The following is a 17,307-nucleotide window of genomic DNA, read 5'->3' on the forward strand; positions in this document are numbered from 1 at the left end:
TTTTTCATGGACCTTTTGGAGGTATGTCTATTTGGCGAGATTCATTAGAAGTTTCGCAGAAAATCTGATTTGAAATTTTTTGAGTATTTTCATGGGAATCTGGAAAATTTGTTTGGATATTTTTGGGGTGGGGATGTACCTTTCTCATAAAAATTTCAAGGAATTTGTTTGGATGTCTTGAATTTGAAAATGCATGGAATGTATTTGAAAATTTTGAGGGATTTACTTTGAGATTTTGGGAATTTTGCTGTTAAATTTGCAGGAATTTTTGGGGGAACATTTTTTATTATTGTATTAATATTCAGGCTTAATGACAACGTTTTTCTGAAACATTTGGGGAATTGTGTTTATGAGATACCTTAAAATTCTTTTCAAGTATTTTAACAGAATGTACGATGAATTTCTTTGAAATTTTAAGGGAATTTGAGCAGATTCTGGAAAGAAAAAATTTCCAAGAAATTCAGAACTTTGTTGATGCAGAAACAGGACCCTCGGTAGATTGTGGATATCACTTTTGGTTAAAAACAATTCTTTTCCAAGACAAGGCTGAGCTTTTAAACTCATCAGGTCCTATTTATTCCAAAAAGGTGTGAGAAACTAAGAAAAAAGGCTCAGTTCTCATGAGGTTTAACATGTCAGTCAAACTTATGAACTTATTGACAGAAATCTTACCCTAACCCCTAACCCTACCCTAAGTCACTAAACTTTCCCATTGCTGGTTGTGGCTTATGGTTAAAAAATTGTTTTTTTATCTTGAGATAAGTGCAGTTTTTTCATGAAATTGTTAAGAGAAAAATTTCCCCCTTCTCATCTCTGGTATAATAAAACAGTTGCAAGTGAGGTCTTTTGAGCTGCTCAGTGTCTCTGGTCTTTATGCTAGCTGAGCTAACTTGAGCATACATGTTATGTGGCTTCTGCCACATAACATGTATGCTTTGTGATGTCAGTTGCAGATGCAAAGTTTGTTTGAAAAACCATTACAGTTTCACAATGACAAAACCTTTGTTTACTTCAAACATAACTTTGAGCATAAATAATTTAATTCCAGGTGTTTTACGCTACACGATTTCCGTCTCAATTTCAAAACTTGCTACTAGCTCCAACCACAGATTTACCACATATTATTTGATGGCAATCTAAGACTGCCAACAATTCTGGACTTTATCATGGCTGTAGTGAACTCTATATGAAAAGCATGATGACTGCCAGTCAGCAGCTAGCTAGGCTTAACGTGAAAACTAGAGACATAATAACAGCTAGCTGTCCAAATGTAAAAAATAAAGAATCCCACAAAGTACCTCCTTATATCCTGTTGTTTTAAACAAAACTTATTTAAGGGAAAAATGACTAGGTATTGCCCGAGCCAAGTCTAAATACCAGGTTAACTCATAATAGGCTGACTATTATCTCTAGCCACACATCTACCACACAGGGTGTGACGTGATGCCAGTTTTGGACACTTGTTTGCATCTTCATGGTTTTCTTCATCCTTCAACCAGGTATTTTCTGTCATAATGAAGAGTACCTCCAGTAATTTTCTAACACAACACTCTTCTTTATTCCAGCAATGAAGAACAACTCTGATAAAAAGTTCTCCTACCAGCAGCTCCCTGTATCTTTGAAGCTCATATACACCATCCTGCAGGTACTCATTCTGAATCACTGCATATTAAACCTGATGCTTTCTGTGGTGTAAATCATAACATCTCCTCTGTGTCTAGGAAATGTCAAAGTTTGAGGAGCCTGACATCTTATTCAACATGCTGAACTGTCTGAAGATCCTGTGTCTCCATGGAGAATGTTTGTATCTCGCTCGTAAAGATCACCCACAGTTCCTTGCCTACATTCAGGAGAAGATGCTCATTCCAAGGTATTTGTAACTGTTTTTATACAAATTGTTATATTTAAAAATACTTGACATCCATTTATTTTAATGTCTAATTTTGTGTATGATTTCAGTCTTTGGTCCATGTTGAAGTCAGAGTTTTGTCAGCTCGCCTCTCTGGCTGTGCCTCAACTCCTGCATGCCCTCTCTCTGTCACACGGGGCGGACATCTTCTGGAACCTCATCAACACAAACTTCAACAGCAAAGACTGGAAAATACGGTTTGAAGCAGGTAAGAGAAAGCTAATGGTGTCAAGCTAAAATATGGTGCATTAGAAAGTATTCAGACCCAATTCACTTTTTCAGTTTTGTCATGTTGCAGTCAGATGCTGCAATAATTTAGATTCATTTTTGTTTCTCTTTAAACAACACTCTATACCCCATCATGGCAAAGTGAAAATTGAATTTTCGAAAACTGAAATATCATATTGACAAAGTTATTCAGACCCTTTACTCAGTACTGAGTTGAAGCGCCTTTGGCAGCAATTACAGCCTTGAATCATTTTGAATTTGATGCAACAAGCTTTGCACACCTGGATTGGTGGATTTTCTGACATTCCTCTTTGCAAATCCTCTCAAGCTAAGTCAGGTTGGATGGGGGCCATCATTGGACAGCCATTTCCAGGTCTCTCCAGAAATGTTCTGTAGGGTTCAACTCTGGGCTCTGGCTGAGCCACACTCAGGGACATTCAGAGTTGTCCCTGAGCCACTCCTGTGTTTCTTGGCTGCGTGGGTCATTGTCATGTTGGAAGGTGAACCTTCAGCCCAGTCTGAGGTCCTGAGAACAGGTTTTCATTCAGGATATTTCTGAGTTTTGCTCCATTCTGCTTTCCCTCAACCCTGACCAGTCTCCCAGCCTCTTCTGATGAAAAACACCCCTACAGCATGATGCTGCCACCGCCATGCTTCACTGTAGGGATGGTATTGAGCCAGTAAAGGGCGGTGCCTGTTTTCTTCCATACATAATGTTTAGAACTGAGGCCACAGTGCAATCTTGGTTTCATCAGACCAGAGAATCTTGTTTTGTACAGTCTGAGAGTCCTTCAGGTGCTTTTTTGCAAACTCCATGCAGGCTTTCATGTGTTTTGCACTGAAATCTGGACTGCAGTGACAAGTCTTGAAGAGTCTTGGTTGTGCCAAATTTCTTGCAAAAATGTCTAAATTTCAGTTTTATTTTGTCATGATGGGGTACTGGGTGTAGATTAATGAGAGAAAGAAAGGACTGAAGAAATTGTAAAGGGGGTCTGAATGCTTTCTGAATGCACTGTATGTGTTTGTCCTATTTTCATTCATTTCACATGATGCACTGATATGACTCCCTACCAGGCTGATTAAGCCGTTTATAATTATAGTTTTTGTTGTTGCCTTAATGTGTCCTTTTGCAAGCAAAATGGTTGTTGAAAGAACTGTGTGATGAGACCTCCAGTCTGTCGATATAATAGCTGCCTAAACCACTGCCTGCACACAGACACCCTTCTGTTGTCATGGTTACCGTATGGCTCAAACAGGCGGAAAAGAGGAATTGTGGGATTAATAAGGCTGTTTCTCGCCTTCTGATTGGCAGAGAGGAGTGGTATGACCTTGAGACAGAGGCAGAGGACAGGTCGTCAGACTAGATGTGTACGTAATAGAAAGCAGGAGGAACAATTGAACCATTACTAAAGCCAGACATACAGGGAATAATCCGGTGAAGGTCCACAAAGTTATTAGCACAAGTTGCATACTGATATTCAGAAATTCAGCTTTTTTCACATAGTAAGGTAATACATCCATGGTTTATACCATGAAAACACTCTCAATACTGTTATGTCATCTTATCAGTGGTTTTCAACAAAGACCTGATTAATATAGTCATAACTCATTCACATAATTAAATAAATACATTACATGGAGCCTTCAGGTGATGTGTTTTTGCTCTTTATGGTCTCTTAACTCCACACTGACATCTAGTGGTTAGCACTCTGTGTTTTTCATCGGCCAAGAATGGGTGAGAGTTTATGGATTTCCAAATGAAGCATCTATTTTTAAATTTTAATCTATGCCACAACAAATAAAGCCAATAATTGCTGAAAGAATCTCTCTCATTCATTTTAGAATGAGAGACAAAAAATTAATGAATATCCTTTAAATAAAGAGTTGTGCAAAGACTTTCTGTAGATGAGGCTGAAATTGAAGCATCAATATTAAACTAATTATATGCATTCGTCCTAAAATAAATCAGAAGTGTCTAAATTGGAGTAAATAAAATAAAACCTTGACTTAAACATGTGATAACAGATAGGCTGCACCTAATCTATCTGTTCAAAGTTGAATTGAATCTGGCCTCTTAATTTGCTGCACTAATGTAAACTCAATAGCGCTTTAAGCAACTTATCAGCCAAACTTGAAGATTAACTCAGCAGAACTGGCACAGAAAGCTGAGAGTAAATGACTGCAGTATTTCTCCTGCAGCAGCATGATCAGAAAATGGCAGAGTTACGACTCTGAATTGGCTTTTAAATTCTGATTTTGTTTATGTGGCTGAAAATAAAGTTACAACAGTATTTTCTCTATAACTCAGACAAGGAGCGGATTTATTTGTTATTGGCTGGCAAAAAATGTTGATCCACATCGATTTAGAAATAACCTTCCTGCATTTATTTTTATCTCTATTTTCTGGTTCCTCCAGTTTTACAAAAATCAATATTTTCACCCTTTGTTTAGGAAATTTTCATTGTTTTTGACTTAGTTTTAAAATACAAAATAACTTATTTTGTGGGGTATCAGTTTTTGCATTTAATGTTCCAAGATCTTCCCCCAGTAGAGCTGAGATGATTGGGTAATACTGCAAAAAAATGTTGATTTTATTGTTAATTTTTTCTTTGATTTAAAAGTCATTGAAGAAATCCTTGTTAACCACTCTGCCCTTACTGTTGTAACTTGGAAATACATGCAGCATACATTTTAGCATACATGGTGAAATTTATGATAGCATTTCATGCAGCACAATAGAGAATCGTGTTAACAACTGTGCTGACTTTTGACCAGAAGGAGGCATTTCATTAAAGAAACTAAAAATTTACTCTTAAATCCAAAGAGCTAACCATTGAGACTCACTTTATACACTCTTTTTCAATGACCACATATCCAGTGCTAGTTATTATATGTATGAAACTTTAACGTGGACAAACAGTATGTCTGTTCAGGTTCCTTACTTTAGTGTTTAATCCATCCCTGCTTCCACTGATGTTCCTGTTCTGTACATTGTGCTTCCTCCCAGTGGAAAAGGTAGCAGTCCTGTGTCGATTCCTAGACATTGGTGCGGTGACAAAAAACCATCTCCTGAAATATTCTCTGGCCCACGCTTTCTGCTGCTTCTTGGCCTCAGTGGAAGACGTCAACCCAGCTGTGGCCACCCGGGCCAGACTGCTGCTGGACACCATCAAGAGGCCAGCACTACAGGTGAGCTTATCACTGTCATCAGAGTCAATCAGAGGGAATGAAACTTTCATTATAGGATGTTTTGGATCAGTTTTTTTTTAGAGTAATCTGGATATCTTTATTTAATTGATATTTTGTCAAATTTTTGTCTTTCAGCTGCATTTTTGTTTTTGTAATTTTCATCATGACTGCCAAATAAGAATTTAATATGTACAGTAGCAGAGACAAGTGAACTTTGAAAGAGTTTATATAAATAAGTCTTCAGCAGAAACTTGCTAAGTACCTGTGAAAATCCTGAAACATCTCTTTTAACCTAATACTACTTTATGATTATTTCTGAAAGGAAGATTAGAAAATGTTTTTCATAGTAAAAAGACCCAGCATGCAACCATGAATTAAATTTAATTTAAAGATGATGAGTGGCACTAACATCCACCAGACAGTAAGTATGTAATATTTAACATTGTGGTTTATAATGTTTTGATTGTTTTGATAAGACTCACAGACTCAGACTGATATCCTGATTAAGTTATTTGTAATTCTGGTGTACCAAACATATTCAAAAAAGCTCCTACACACCATCTCACTCATTTCTTACATTTATTGAAACATACAACATTTAAGTCTAACTGACCTTCATCAGGTGTATCCTCCTCCAAGGCACCTGTCACACATTCAGGTGTACAGAGATCTCTTTAACATATCGTGTACAAAACATGAAAATGAAAATCTTCCTAAGCCAAAGATTTATCCAGAAATTGCCCCTTAATGATACCAACTTTTAAAGAAAGAAAGGCTTCTGTGACAGCTGCAAATGTAATAAGTGCCCACAAACTTAATAACCCACATTGTAAGTAAATATGCAGCTTTAAATGTAATAATCCCACAGAATTAATATATTTAAACAAACATGATAGCAATTGCCTAGTGCAAATATTCTAACGATTACATTTGCAGAGATTATGACGTGTGTGAAGGTAAAAATTACTGTATCTCAAATTGTATTAACTTCCCACGAGTGTAATGTGAACATGAAAAATTTAAGTTCTGGTAATTTTTGCTGTAGCTCAAGCTCAAGTCACATAAAAAAATGTAGTCATGGTAGTTTTGTTCGCCATGAAACAGGAAGTGTTTATGGGAGTCCTAAAGCACTCAAAAAACTACTAAAAACTACTTCCTGTTTTATGGCAAACAAAAATATTGGCATGACTACATTTTTTTTAAACATTTATTTTTGGGCCTTTTTATGCCTTTATTTGATAGAGGAAGGACAGTGGATAGACTCGGAAACAGGGAAGAGAGTGGGGAGAGACATGCGGCAAAGGGCCTCAGGCCGGATTCGAACCCTAGCCGCCCATGCACATGGGTAGCGCCCCAAACCACTCGACCATCTGTGCTCCCATGACTACATTTTTTGATGAGACTTTAGCTAAAAACTGACTTGAATGCACTGGCAGTTGTAAAAAGGTATGGTCATATTACATTTGGGGAAATAAACACAACATCTAAAAAGCTGTGGATTTTTACCTTCCCACATATATACCGGTAATAGTTTTTTAAGTCTGTAGGAATTTTTTTATTCCATTAGTAGACAACTGCTGATACATTTGTGGGAAATGTGTTACGTTTGTGGGATTATTACATTAAAAACTGCTGAGTTCTATAACATTTGTGATTTATTATGTTTGCAGGTGTAACAGCATCATGCTGAAAAAAATAGTTCCTTAAACTTTTCATTGGGAATCAAAACAGGAGTATGGTTATTTCCTATCAGTCAATAAATCAATAAATAAATCAGTCATGTTAACTTGATATGAATGATATGACAGCATGTTGTAGCTGTCAGAAAGCTTCAGAGCTGTCTCAGTTCTGCATCTTTGCCTGTACCCATGTTGATCTGAAAGTAGTTCAAATAAGGTTTTTTTTTTTTGTCCTCCAGGAACATTTCTACATCATTTACACATAATTTTGATGAAGTCACGAGTTTAAACCAACATGAGCTCCAAACATTTTCTTTTTATACTTTTGTGGTACAGTATCTCCTCATCTATGTCTTGCCTTGTTACTTAAAATGTAAAGCAGGCCATACTATCCTCTTCATTCATTCTTCTTGCCCTTACTTTTCAGAAGCCCATCTAAATCTATGCGTGTGTTGTTTGTTGTACAGGGACTATGCCTGTGCCTAGATTTCCAGTTTGACACTGTTGTCAGAGATCGTCCCATCATCCTCAGCAAACTCTTGCTACTGCACTTTCTGAAGAAAGACATTCCTGCGCTGAGCTGGGAGTTCTTCGTCAACCGCTTTGAAACCTTATCTCTGGAGGCTCAGCTGCACCTGGACTGCAATAAAGAGTTCCCTTTCCCCACAAGTAAATAGCTTTGTGGTCTTTATAGTTTTCATACTTTCCAGAAACTTAAATGTCTCTGAAACATAAAGAGCTTCAAGATAAAATTTGTAAACTTCCTTTTGTTAGCGATCACAGCTGTACGAACCAACGTAGCCAACCTTAGTGATGCTGCAATGTGGAAGATACGGAGGGCCCGTTTTGCCAGGAATCGGCAGAAAAGCGTGCGTTCCCTCCGTGACAGTGTGAAAGGAGTCCCAGCTGAGTCTAAGCGGGCTTTTTCACTCCCTGAATCCCTGAGCAACCGACTCCGTGAGTAGAACAAATCAGCCTGTGTTTTGAATCCAAGCCTGTGTCACTTTCACTGAGTCTGTGGTCTAACAGTGTTTGCAAATAACTTCAGACTTTGGTTTAATTCCATTATTCTCAGAATAGCACCTAAATGTCAGCATAGTCCTAATGTGGTGATCACTGCCCATTTCATCTCCCTCATGTGTCAAACCAAATGCGTATTTATTTGCAAATACTATTTAACCCTTGTGGTCACAATTACCCAGTGTTTCTCTCCTTACTTGTTTGTTCTCAACTGTCATCTCACTTTAACATCTAAAACACTTTGTTTGAATTTCTGGGAGATCAAACATGATGTGAATATTTCTTATTTTTCTGAAATGCCCTTTTTTAAAAGCATGTTGATTTTATGGTACATTAAGGCCATAAATTGTTTTTTGGGTTTGTTTGTTTGTTTGTTTGTGCGCTGACAATAAAGGTCACACACATGTCCTGGACTGTTTCCCTTGTACATTCTCTAAATTGTGTTCTTCATATGTGGTTTTAGCTTTAAGGCTTACAAGGCAAGAGCACTCTGCCCCGACACTGGGAGATATGATAGAGAAAGTCCTGCCAGGTAAATAACCACCTAAATCTGAACCATAAATATTATTCTCCATAATCACGTCATATTGGAGGAAGATCCAGTTTGGTTAAGCTAATGTAAAAAAAAAAGCAGCAGTTATTTTTGTCTTTCTGCCATAGGCCAACACTATTTTTAACATTAGAAGGAGTAAAATACAACACCCTTGCTAATAGCTAGGCTGTCATTTACTTCATGTCTACCACATTTATTTTTTCCATGTTTCACTGATGTATGTGTATTGCATGATGATGCCTCCACCTCTCCTCTCAGAGAAGTGGACAAGTTGACTCCCCCCTACCTCTGTCTTGTCACCCCCTTCCCACTGCTCTGCACTTTACTCTCTCCCCACGCTCTCCTCTGTCTGCAGCACGCTTCCTCCCGCACTCTAACCCTGACGCTTCAGCCCCTCTTGCAGGCCAGACCCCGTCTCCTGAGGATGACACCATCATCAGAGACCTGCTCCCTGAGGACGCTGGCATTGACCACCAGACAGTTCACCAGCTCATCATGGTGCTGATGAAATTCATGGCTAAAGACCAGAGCAGCGCTGAGGCCGACATCGGCAGCGCCAAAGCTTTCAACACGGTGAAGCGGCACTTGTATGTGCTGCTGGGATATGACCAACAGGAGGGCTGCTTCATGATTGCACCTCAGAAGATGCGCACCTCTACTTGTTTTAACGGCTTTATTGCTGGCATTGCACAAGTAACTGACATATAATTTTTGATCTACTGTTTTTGCTTTCAAAATGCATTCAGAATGGAATAAAACATTATAAAACAAATGATAGTAAATGTAACTACCATTTTTTTCCAGGTGATGGATTACAATATAAGTTTGGGGAAGCAGCTGCTCCCCCTGGTGGTCCAGGTGTTGAAGTACTGCACCTGTCCACAGCTGAGACACTACTTTCAGCAGCCTCCTAGGTGCTCCCTGTGGGCCCTAAGGCCACACATCAGACAGATGTGGCTCAAAGCTCTGCTGGTTATCCTCTATAAGGTACTCTTTGTTTCGTTAAAAGAACATTAGTCATTCAGTGTCTCCCATAACATGTTATTCTGCTTCTAAGTCAATTAAGCAGCAGTGGAACATGAGCTTATTATGTTCTTCCATGCACTTCAGTACCCTTACAGAGATATGGACGGCAGTAAAGTGGTCCTCCATCTGATCCACATCACCATCAACACACTGAATGCCCAGTTTCACAGTTGTCGTCCTCATGCTACAGCTGGACCTCTCTACAGTGACAACTCCAACATGAGCCGCTACAGCGAGAAAGAAAAAGGTAAGGGGGCGTAACAATTAATGATAATGTAAACACTGAGAGGCTGGTTAGACAGATCATATACTGTGTCTATAAAAAGTTCTATACACCCTTGATGTTTTATACTTCCATTGATCAATCACAATCAATTCATTTGGCTTTTTTGACAAAAAACTACAAAGAAAAACTCTTTAATGTCAATGTGAAAACATATTTCTACAAAGTCATATCAATTAAATAAAAATATATAAGGTAAAATAAGTGAGTGCATAAATATTTACCCCCTTTAAAGTGACTGACCCAATTCAACAGAGGTCCAATTGTGAAACAGGGATCATCAGAATGCAGTGAATGTGTCTAAAATGATTGTAGTATAAAGACACCTGTGTCTGGAAGGTCCAGTCAATGGTCGGTATTCGGTATTCCTTGCTACCATTACATGATGAAGACAAAAGAACATTCCAGGCAGCTCAGTGAAAAGGTTAGTGTAAAGAAAAAGCCAGGGGATGGATACAAGTCATCCCCCAGGGTTCAGTTAGATCCATAATTAAGAAATAGAAGGAATATGGCACATGTGTAAATCTGGTTGCACTCACAAACTGATTGACCATGCAAGGAATCTAGTGAAAGAGGCCAATAAAGACATCTTTGACTACTCTGAAGGAGTTACACACTTCAGCAGCTGAGATTGGAGAGACTCTGCATTCAACTAATGCTGTCTGGGTTCTCCAACAGTCAAAGCTTTATGGGAGAGTGGCAAAGAGAAAGTCACTGTTTGAGAAAACTCATATTAAATCTTGACTAGAACATACCAAAAGGCATGTTGGAGACTCCATGGTCAAGTGGAAGAAAGGTCTTTGGTCTAATGAGGCCAAAATGGTGCTTTTAGGCAATCAGACAAGATGCTATGTTTGGCAGACACCAAACACTGCACATCACCACAAACACATCATCCCCACTGTGAAACACAGTGCTGGCAGCAATGCATCATGTTGTGGGGATGCTTCTCTGCAGCTGGCCCTGGAAGGCTAATAAAGGTAGAGGATAAAATGAATGTGGCAAAATTTATTTTTTTAGCAAGACAATGAATCAAAGCATGCAGTGAAAGCTATATGAAAATGGTTTAAAGACAACAGGAATGTTCTGGAGTGGCTGAGTCAGAGTTAAGACCTCAATCCAATAGAGAGTTTATGGCTGGATTGAAAAGGGCTGTTCATGCCCAATTCACATGCAACATGACAGAGCTTGAGCAATTTTGCAATTTTGGAGTAAAATTTAAGTGTCCAGATGTGCAAGCCTGATTGAGACCTATCCACACAGACTCAGTGCTGTGATTGCAGCCAAAGGTGCATCTACTAAACACTGACTTGAAGGGGGTGAAGATTTATGCAGTCACTTATTTTGCATGACATATTTTTATGTAATTGACATTACTTTGTAGAAATCTGTTTTCAGAATTACATTGACCATGGCTGATTTATGAAATCAATTAAAAGGTGAAAACATCCAAGTGGGGTGAATACTTTTTATAGGTACTGTATCTGGGCTCCACTGATGATGCAAAACAGCAAGAGCACCCAAAAAACATCAACAAAACCCCTACAGTAAAAAAGCCTAAGAAAAACCCAACCAAAACATGAACTAAAATATCATAAGAACCCAGACCTCACAGCATAGTATCAGAACCTGCACATGCATAGGTAGGTTTTTCTGACAAAAGCTGTCACACTCTGCTGTCTTAAAATAACCAATTGATTACTTAATGTGATTAGATTACTGTGGAAATATAGAAAGGAATGGTTCTTCAACAACATCTACAGTTAAGCAGCTATTACAGGTATTAAAATTTCAATAAAGGCATAGACAGTCTTTATTGCTAATGTCTTGTTTTTCAAGGGAATAAAAATGTATAATTATTCATTTCATTTCTGCTAAAAACAATAAATAGGAGCCCTAAGAGGATGGCATTTTTTAAGTTCTTCAGTTGAGCTGGAAATCATTTTATTAAGAAAATTTTATTACAGAAACAAACTGGAGGAATAATGGCTGTCCTCTTCATGTATGTCTTCTCCAAAATGCATCACTTTGACTCTTGAATGTAGCACTGATGTTGATTTTTTTCTCTGTTTTAGAGGAGGACAGTGTATTCGATGAGTCAGATGTCCATGACACACCGACTGGAGCTGCTAATAAGGAGTCACAGACCTTCTTTGCCCGCCTTAAGAGGATTGGTGGCAGCAAGTCTGTGAAGTACCAGCCGGTGGAGCTGAATGCCAAGAAAAGTAAGAAGTAGAGGCTTTCAGATTCAAGTGTAGTATTGATTAAATATTTTCTATTGCTAGCTGAATGTCTTTTTGAGGCTGCATGCAGCCTTGTTGAAAAAGTCTGTTTATTTTGTGTGCATCAGGTGAAATTGAGCTGTCCGAGTACCGCGAAGCCAGCGCCCTTCAGGATAGCATCTTGCACTGTGTGAGGGAGGAGAGCACCAGGAAGAAGCGTCTCCAGGCTATGCACAAACAGAAATCTCTGGACATTTCCAACACCGATTCCATCCTTTTTAATTTAGACGAACATCGGCGTAAATCCTGCATCGATCGCTGTGACCTTCAGGCTCCGCCTGTGGTCCTGCCCCCCTCTTTGGCAACATCCCACAGCAGGCGTCATGACAAAGGATCATCTGATGGCTCTTCTGTGCGTGCAGAGGGCCTTGATGCAATTGATCGACGAGGCTCTCGTGGCGGACAGTCAGACATCTCCAAACCTGTCATCCCAGAGGTTCGCCTCAGCTGCATGGAGACATTTGAGGACAAGATAGACCAGGGGTCGCTTGGAGGATCAGCTCAGGGAAAAGAAGACCAGGACCTCATTGACCTCTCCTCCGACTGCACCTCCATCCCAGAAAAACACTCCCTGCTCTCCATGTCCGACAGTGACTCCTTGGTTTTCGAACCACTGCCTCCTCTGAGGATCGTGGAGAGCGATGAGGAGTTTGACCTCAACACAATCATTGCTTCCAAATTCAACGGGAGTCCAAAGGTCTCAGCTTCTCCTGCAAGTAGCAACACTTTACGGCTGTCTCCTGTGGTTCAGGTGAGCGTGGAGGACTGTTCCAGTGATAAAAAGAGCCCCGAAATTCCTGAAAACAAGTCAAACCGTGTGACTCCTAGCACCTCTCTGGATCTTCCAGACAGAGCAGAAAACATCTGCCATGAAAGCCCGATGACCCTGAAGCAGAAAAGAGACCTGCTGAGGAAGACCCCACATGTCCCTTATTCCTCTTTAGATGATGTGCCCATCACCCCTGAAGATGTTAAGACTGGGATGGGACCTGGAACATCTCCCTCCGGCAGAACCATCTTCTTGGACATCCCAGAGGACAACGCAGAGCCTCTCTCCTCACCAGAAAAAAGCAAGAGCATCAGCAATGACGAAGATGAGGAGGATGGAGATGATGAGGAGGAAGACGACTTGGGTGACGAGGCTGACAGTGAACCTAAACCTGATAATGAAGGAGGGGAGGACAACGACGAGGCAGAGTTTAAGATCCAGATTGTTCCCAGACAAAGGAAGCAGAGGAAGATAGCTGTCAGCGCCATTCAGAGGGAATATCTGGACATCTCTTTTAATATGTTTGACAAGCTGGGTGGAGAGCAGGCCACAGAGACAGGTATGGACAGGTTTATAGTCTTATTTGTTTTAAACTATCTTTTAAAGTGATGACAAAGACATCAGGCTTGTCCTGCATTTAAATCAGTATCAAAATAGTCAGCCTTTGTACCAGAGTGATGCCAAATTTTTTTTTCTTCATGTTTAGATAAGATAGTATATAAGTCAATTTGGATCACAGTTTCCACTATGCTAGAGGGTTTTCTCAGCTCACAACATTCAGTAGTTTTCATATCTGTATTGCACAAAAATTTGATTATAGTAGCATAGGCCAAAACTGAAGTATATTTAATTGCAAACTGCCTCACTACAAATTAAGTAACTGACCCTCTTAAAGTTTATGCTCTTAACTGTATTCTTCTGAACATCAGCTGTTCCTGGTCCAAAAAATTAAACCTTCTGTGATGCTGCACTGAGTTCACTCCCCAGACTCCCTGTAGATCAGAGAGTGTACACCTCAAAACTGCTCTTCATAGAGCCAGAGTATGAATTGTCATTCTTTTACTGTCAGTATTTGTGTTGTGTTGAGTATCTGCCTTATAACACAGTCCTGGGAGGTCTAAATGAAACACCTGTGCTGTGTCATGGTCAAACTATAACATGGATCAAGCACCAGAGGAGGTTTTTGACTTTATATAAACAAGCTCTAAATAGCCTTTCTCAGAACAGTCATTTTTGGACTCTTTATATATAAATGAGCTCCTTCTTGCCCCACCCTTCTCTTGCATTGGCCGTGCTGACACGAGTGCAGCTGTGTACTTCCATGGCTGTAGGTAGAGATCCCAGGGGAGAGGCAGATATGATTATACAAGTGCATCTGAAAAAATTGAGATATCATAAAAAAAGTTTTTTTTTCCCTCATGACATCACAAGGAACACAGATTCTGAACAGACTGCCAGATTCCTTGTTTTCAGACATAGGCCAACCATGGATGGCTTATTTTACTTTTTTGGGTCAGTAGATACACTAGATGCTCACATATCCCTTGAAAATACAGAATTTTTTTTTCACCATGTCCCCTTTTTTATTACAACTTCTCCTTGCCATTGATTTGTCTATAGCTCCTTTCTTTGTGTTTAGAATAATAGAAGAAAAGCTATAAAATAATTATTTATCTTCATCATAGATCACTTGTTATATAAACTATACTCTTAATTTGAGATTGTTGAGTGGAGACTTGTTTAATCAGTCTCTATTTGGGTACTCATTAGAATCTGTGAAATAATTATATTGACTGAAAGAGCTAGAAGCAAAGGCATTAATCCACCTAATTTTTTGAAAATCTAAAAAACTAAACCATACACTAGAAACCATAACCAAATTAGCCTTAAATAAATTTCAACTTCAACCAGTTTAATTGACATACAACAGTGTGTAAGGCCCCACCCATAATTTACCCATATTGCCTTGCAGATCACAAAGCTCTGTCTACATTGGAAAAGCCACGAGAATCAGCCTCAGCCCCAACTCTTGAAGCTGCTATTCCTGAAACAAGCCACCGCTCTTCAGTGTCAAGTAGGATCCAAATACTTTACTTCTCAGTCTCCTAAGTAGCATCAATAAATTTATCTGTAGTGAGATATTCATACACCTTATACTTGATCTTTCTTATTTACTTTAATGAATAATTATTTATATAAATAATTTGTATGCTGCCTCATGTTTAAGCACCATATTACAGCTAGATTCATGCAATAAAATGATATAATAAAGTTTATAAAAAGGAAATTAAATTCAAATTAAAATGTAAAGATGACTCTGTTTCAAAATTTCCTTCAGATAGCTTTAACTTTCTTTTTTGTTTTATATTCCTCAAAAAGTCAGAATTCTGATTTATAATGAGACCCTTATTTTACTTTTTGTGTGTCTGGCTTTTCTCCATGTTAGCATACACTCTCTGGTTTTGCTGAAATCACAGAAGCAGGTACTTAAATCTCTGAGTCGTTTTCTTTGTCTGACCTTTAGCTCAGTACCGTCAAGTAAAGCGAGGCTCTCTGGGAGCTTTGACCATGAGTCAGCTGATGAAACGACAGCTGGAGCATCAGTCCAGTGCGCCACATAACATCAGCACCTGGGATACAGGTCAGTCTTTGCTCACTTTAGTCACTTAATAGATATTTTTGAGTGCACTCTGAGTAGTTATGCAAGAAAACATAAGAGGCGTCACTTAGCTTAGTTGGTGCTCCATGTACAGAGGCTCTAGTCCTCGTCAGGATAGCAGTGTTAATTTTGACAGCTATCTTTAATTTCAGTCCAGTTTTAGTCCACAAAAGTCCTTACATTTTAGTCAAAACCATTAGTCAAACATTTATTCTCTTTCCCGTAGTCTGGTGCTACATCATACTTGTGTGTTCTGTTAACCTGGATCCCTGTTTTCTACAGCTGAGAGGCAGAAGATACGGATATGTTGTGTTCTGACTGAGTTTAATGAAAACTAAATTACATTTTAGTCCCATTTCAGTCAACTTGATGTAAACTTAACTTACAATTCCTCAGAGTTTGGTCATCAAAGATCTTTTAGATGGTCTTTGTCTTGTCTTATTCATGGAAAAAAGGAGTTAACTTACGTTTTAATTCACAGTTTTAGTCAACAAATTGAGATAGATGTGACAGGTAATGTGAACGGCTGATGATTACATGATAATGAGCGGTGTTGGGTAGCGTTACTTTTGAAACTAACTTGTTAGATTACTGCGTTACAGACTGAGAAAAGTAATTTGTTACGTTACTGCGTTACCTACTTCTAAAACTAATGCGTTAGAGTACTTTTGTGTTACTAAATATTAAAACCCTTTAAACACTCGTTCCACTTAGCGGTTGTAAAAACGACAGATAACGACCGCACTTCTGCATTTGAATGTGCAGACTCTAATGCTGATGTACAGCTTAATTTACAGCCCATAATCTGTATCTTTGCAGCCTGAAAACACCACCTACAGACAAGAAAACATTTACAGCTCTTTAACAAGTTCACAATCAGACAACAAGCTGAGCAGAGGCAGACAGAATCACTCCAACGCTGTGTGTAATAACAGGGCGTAATTGGAACAGCTGCACAGCTGATTCAATGAAAGCAAACAGAGCCTTTAAATTTACGTTTCACCAGGATGCTGTTCTTGTCCCTTTTATCCAAAAATCCATCATAATGGGGATAATTCCATAGTGGCCTGCTGTCCTCTCTGTCATCTTGCTGGTTCAACAAGCTAACAATGTGCGCGTAATGGCACAGAATGTTTATCTTCCGCTGGCACATGCCAACATGACTACAGGAAGAGAGAAGGACAAACAGAGCAGATGCTTCAAGAAGCATCCTTTTTTTCTTTCTCTTTTTGAAGCCAAGGAAGAGAGAGGAAATTTGGGATTTTTCTTTCAGTAACGGATTACTTTTATGAAAATGTAACTAATAACGGGATTACTTGTATTGTAAAACTAACGTATTACGTTACTCGTTACTCCAAATAAGTAATCTGAGTACTCTAATGGATTACTTTGTAACACTTTACCCCCAACACTGATAATGAGTGAGGATGGCTAAATAACACTCTCCTGCCTGAACTTGTGCTAAATCTGACATCAATCACTTTGAAGTTGTTTTTTGACTGACTTAAAATAATTGCTTGAACTTATTCTTTCAAAGATCTCCAAAATAATGTGAAAATAATCAAAACGGACAAGCCGATTCAGGGTAATATCAAGAACTCTGAATGCAGTGCCTATAAAAGTCCCCCTTGGATGGTTTACCCTTTTACTGATTTTAGAAATCTGTCATGGTCAATATAATTTGGCTTTTTTTCTGACAAAAAGAATAAC

The 17,307-nt window shown here is 38.9% G+C and overlaps 1 protein-coding gene across 6 annotated transcripts in view; it reads left to right on the forward strand.

Moving 5' to 3' along the window:
• LOC121525754 (protein unc-79 homolog) overlaps window positions 1-17,307 on the forward strand; it is a 57,367-nt gene that overhangs the window by 28,188 nt on the left and 11,872 nt on the right. For 2 of the 6 annotated variants that reach the window (XM_041811862.1, XM_041811866.1), the window contains exons 21-34: window positions 1,566-1,645; window positions 1,722-1,870; window positions 1,960-2,117; window positions 5,145-5,326; window positions 7,473-7,674; window positions 7,780-7,962; window positions 8,489-8,557; window positions 8,934-9,271; window positions 9,383-9,565; window positions 9,689-9,851; window positions 11,963-12,112; window positions 12,238-13,497; window positions 14,911-15,012; window positions 15,463-15,579. In XM_041811862.1, coding sequence (XP_041667796.1) covers window positions 1,566-1,645; window positions 1,722-1,870; window positions 1,960-2,117; window positions 5,145-5,326; window positions 7,473-7,674; window positions 7,780-7,962; window positions 8,489-8,557; window positions 8,934-9,271; window positions 9,383-9,565; window positions 9,689-9,851; window positions 11,963-12,112; window positions 12,238-13,497; window positions 14,911-15,012; window positions 15,463-15,579 — 3,336 coding nt within the window. The remainder of the gene's footprint in view (window positions 1-1,565; window positions 1,646-1,721; window positions 1,871-1,959; window positions 2,118-5,144; window positions 5,327-7,472; window positions 7,675-7,779; window positions 7,963-8,488; window positions 8,558-8,933; window positions 9,272-9,382; window positions 9,566-9,688; window positions 9,852-11,962; window positions 12,113-12,237; window positions 13,498-14,910; window positions 15,013-15,462; window positions 15,580-17,307) is intronic. The other 4 variants (XM_041811863.1, XM_041811864.1, XM_041811865.1 and 1 more) reach the window with 4 other exon arrangements.

This window comes from Cheilinus undulatus, linkage group 18 (genome assembly GCF_018320785.1).
Source record: "Cheilinus undulatus linkage group 18, ASM1832078v1, whole genome shotgun sequence".
NCBI lineage: Eukaryota > Metazoa > Chordata > Actinopteri > Labriformes > Labridae > Cheilinus > Cheilinus undulatus.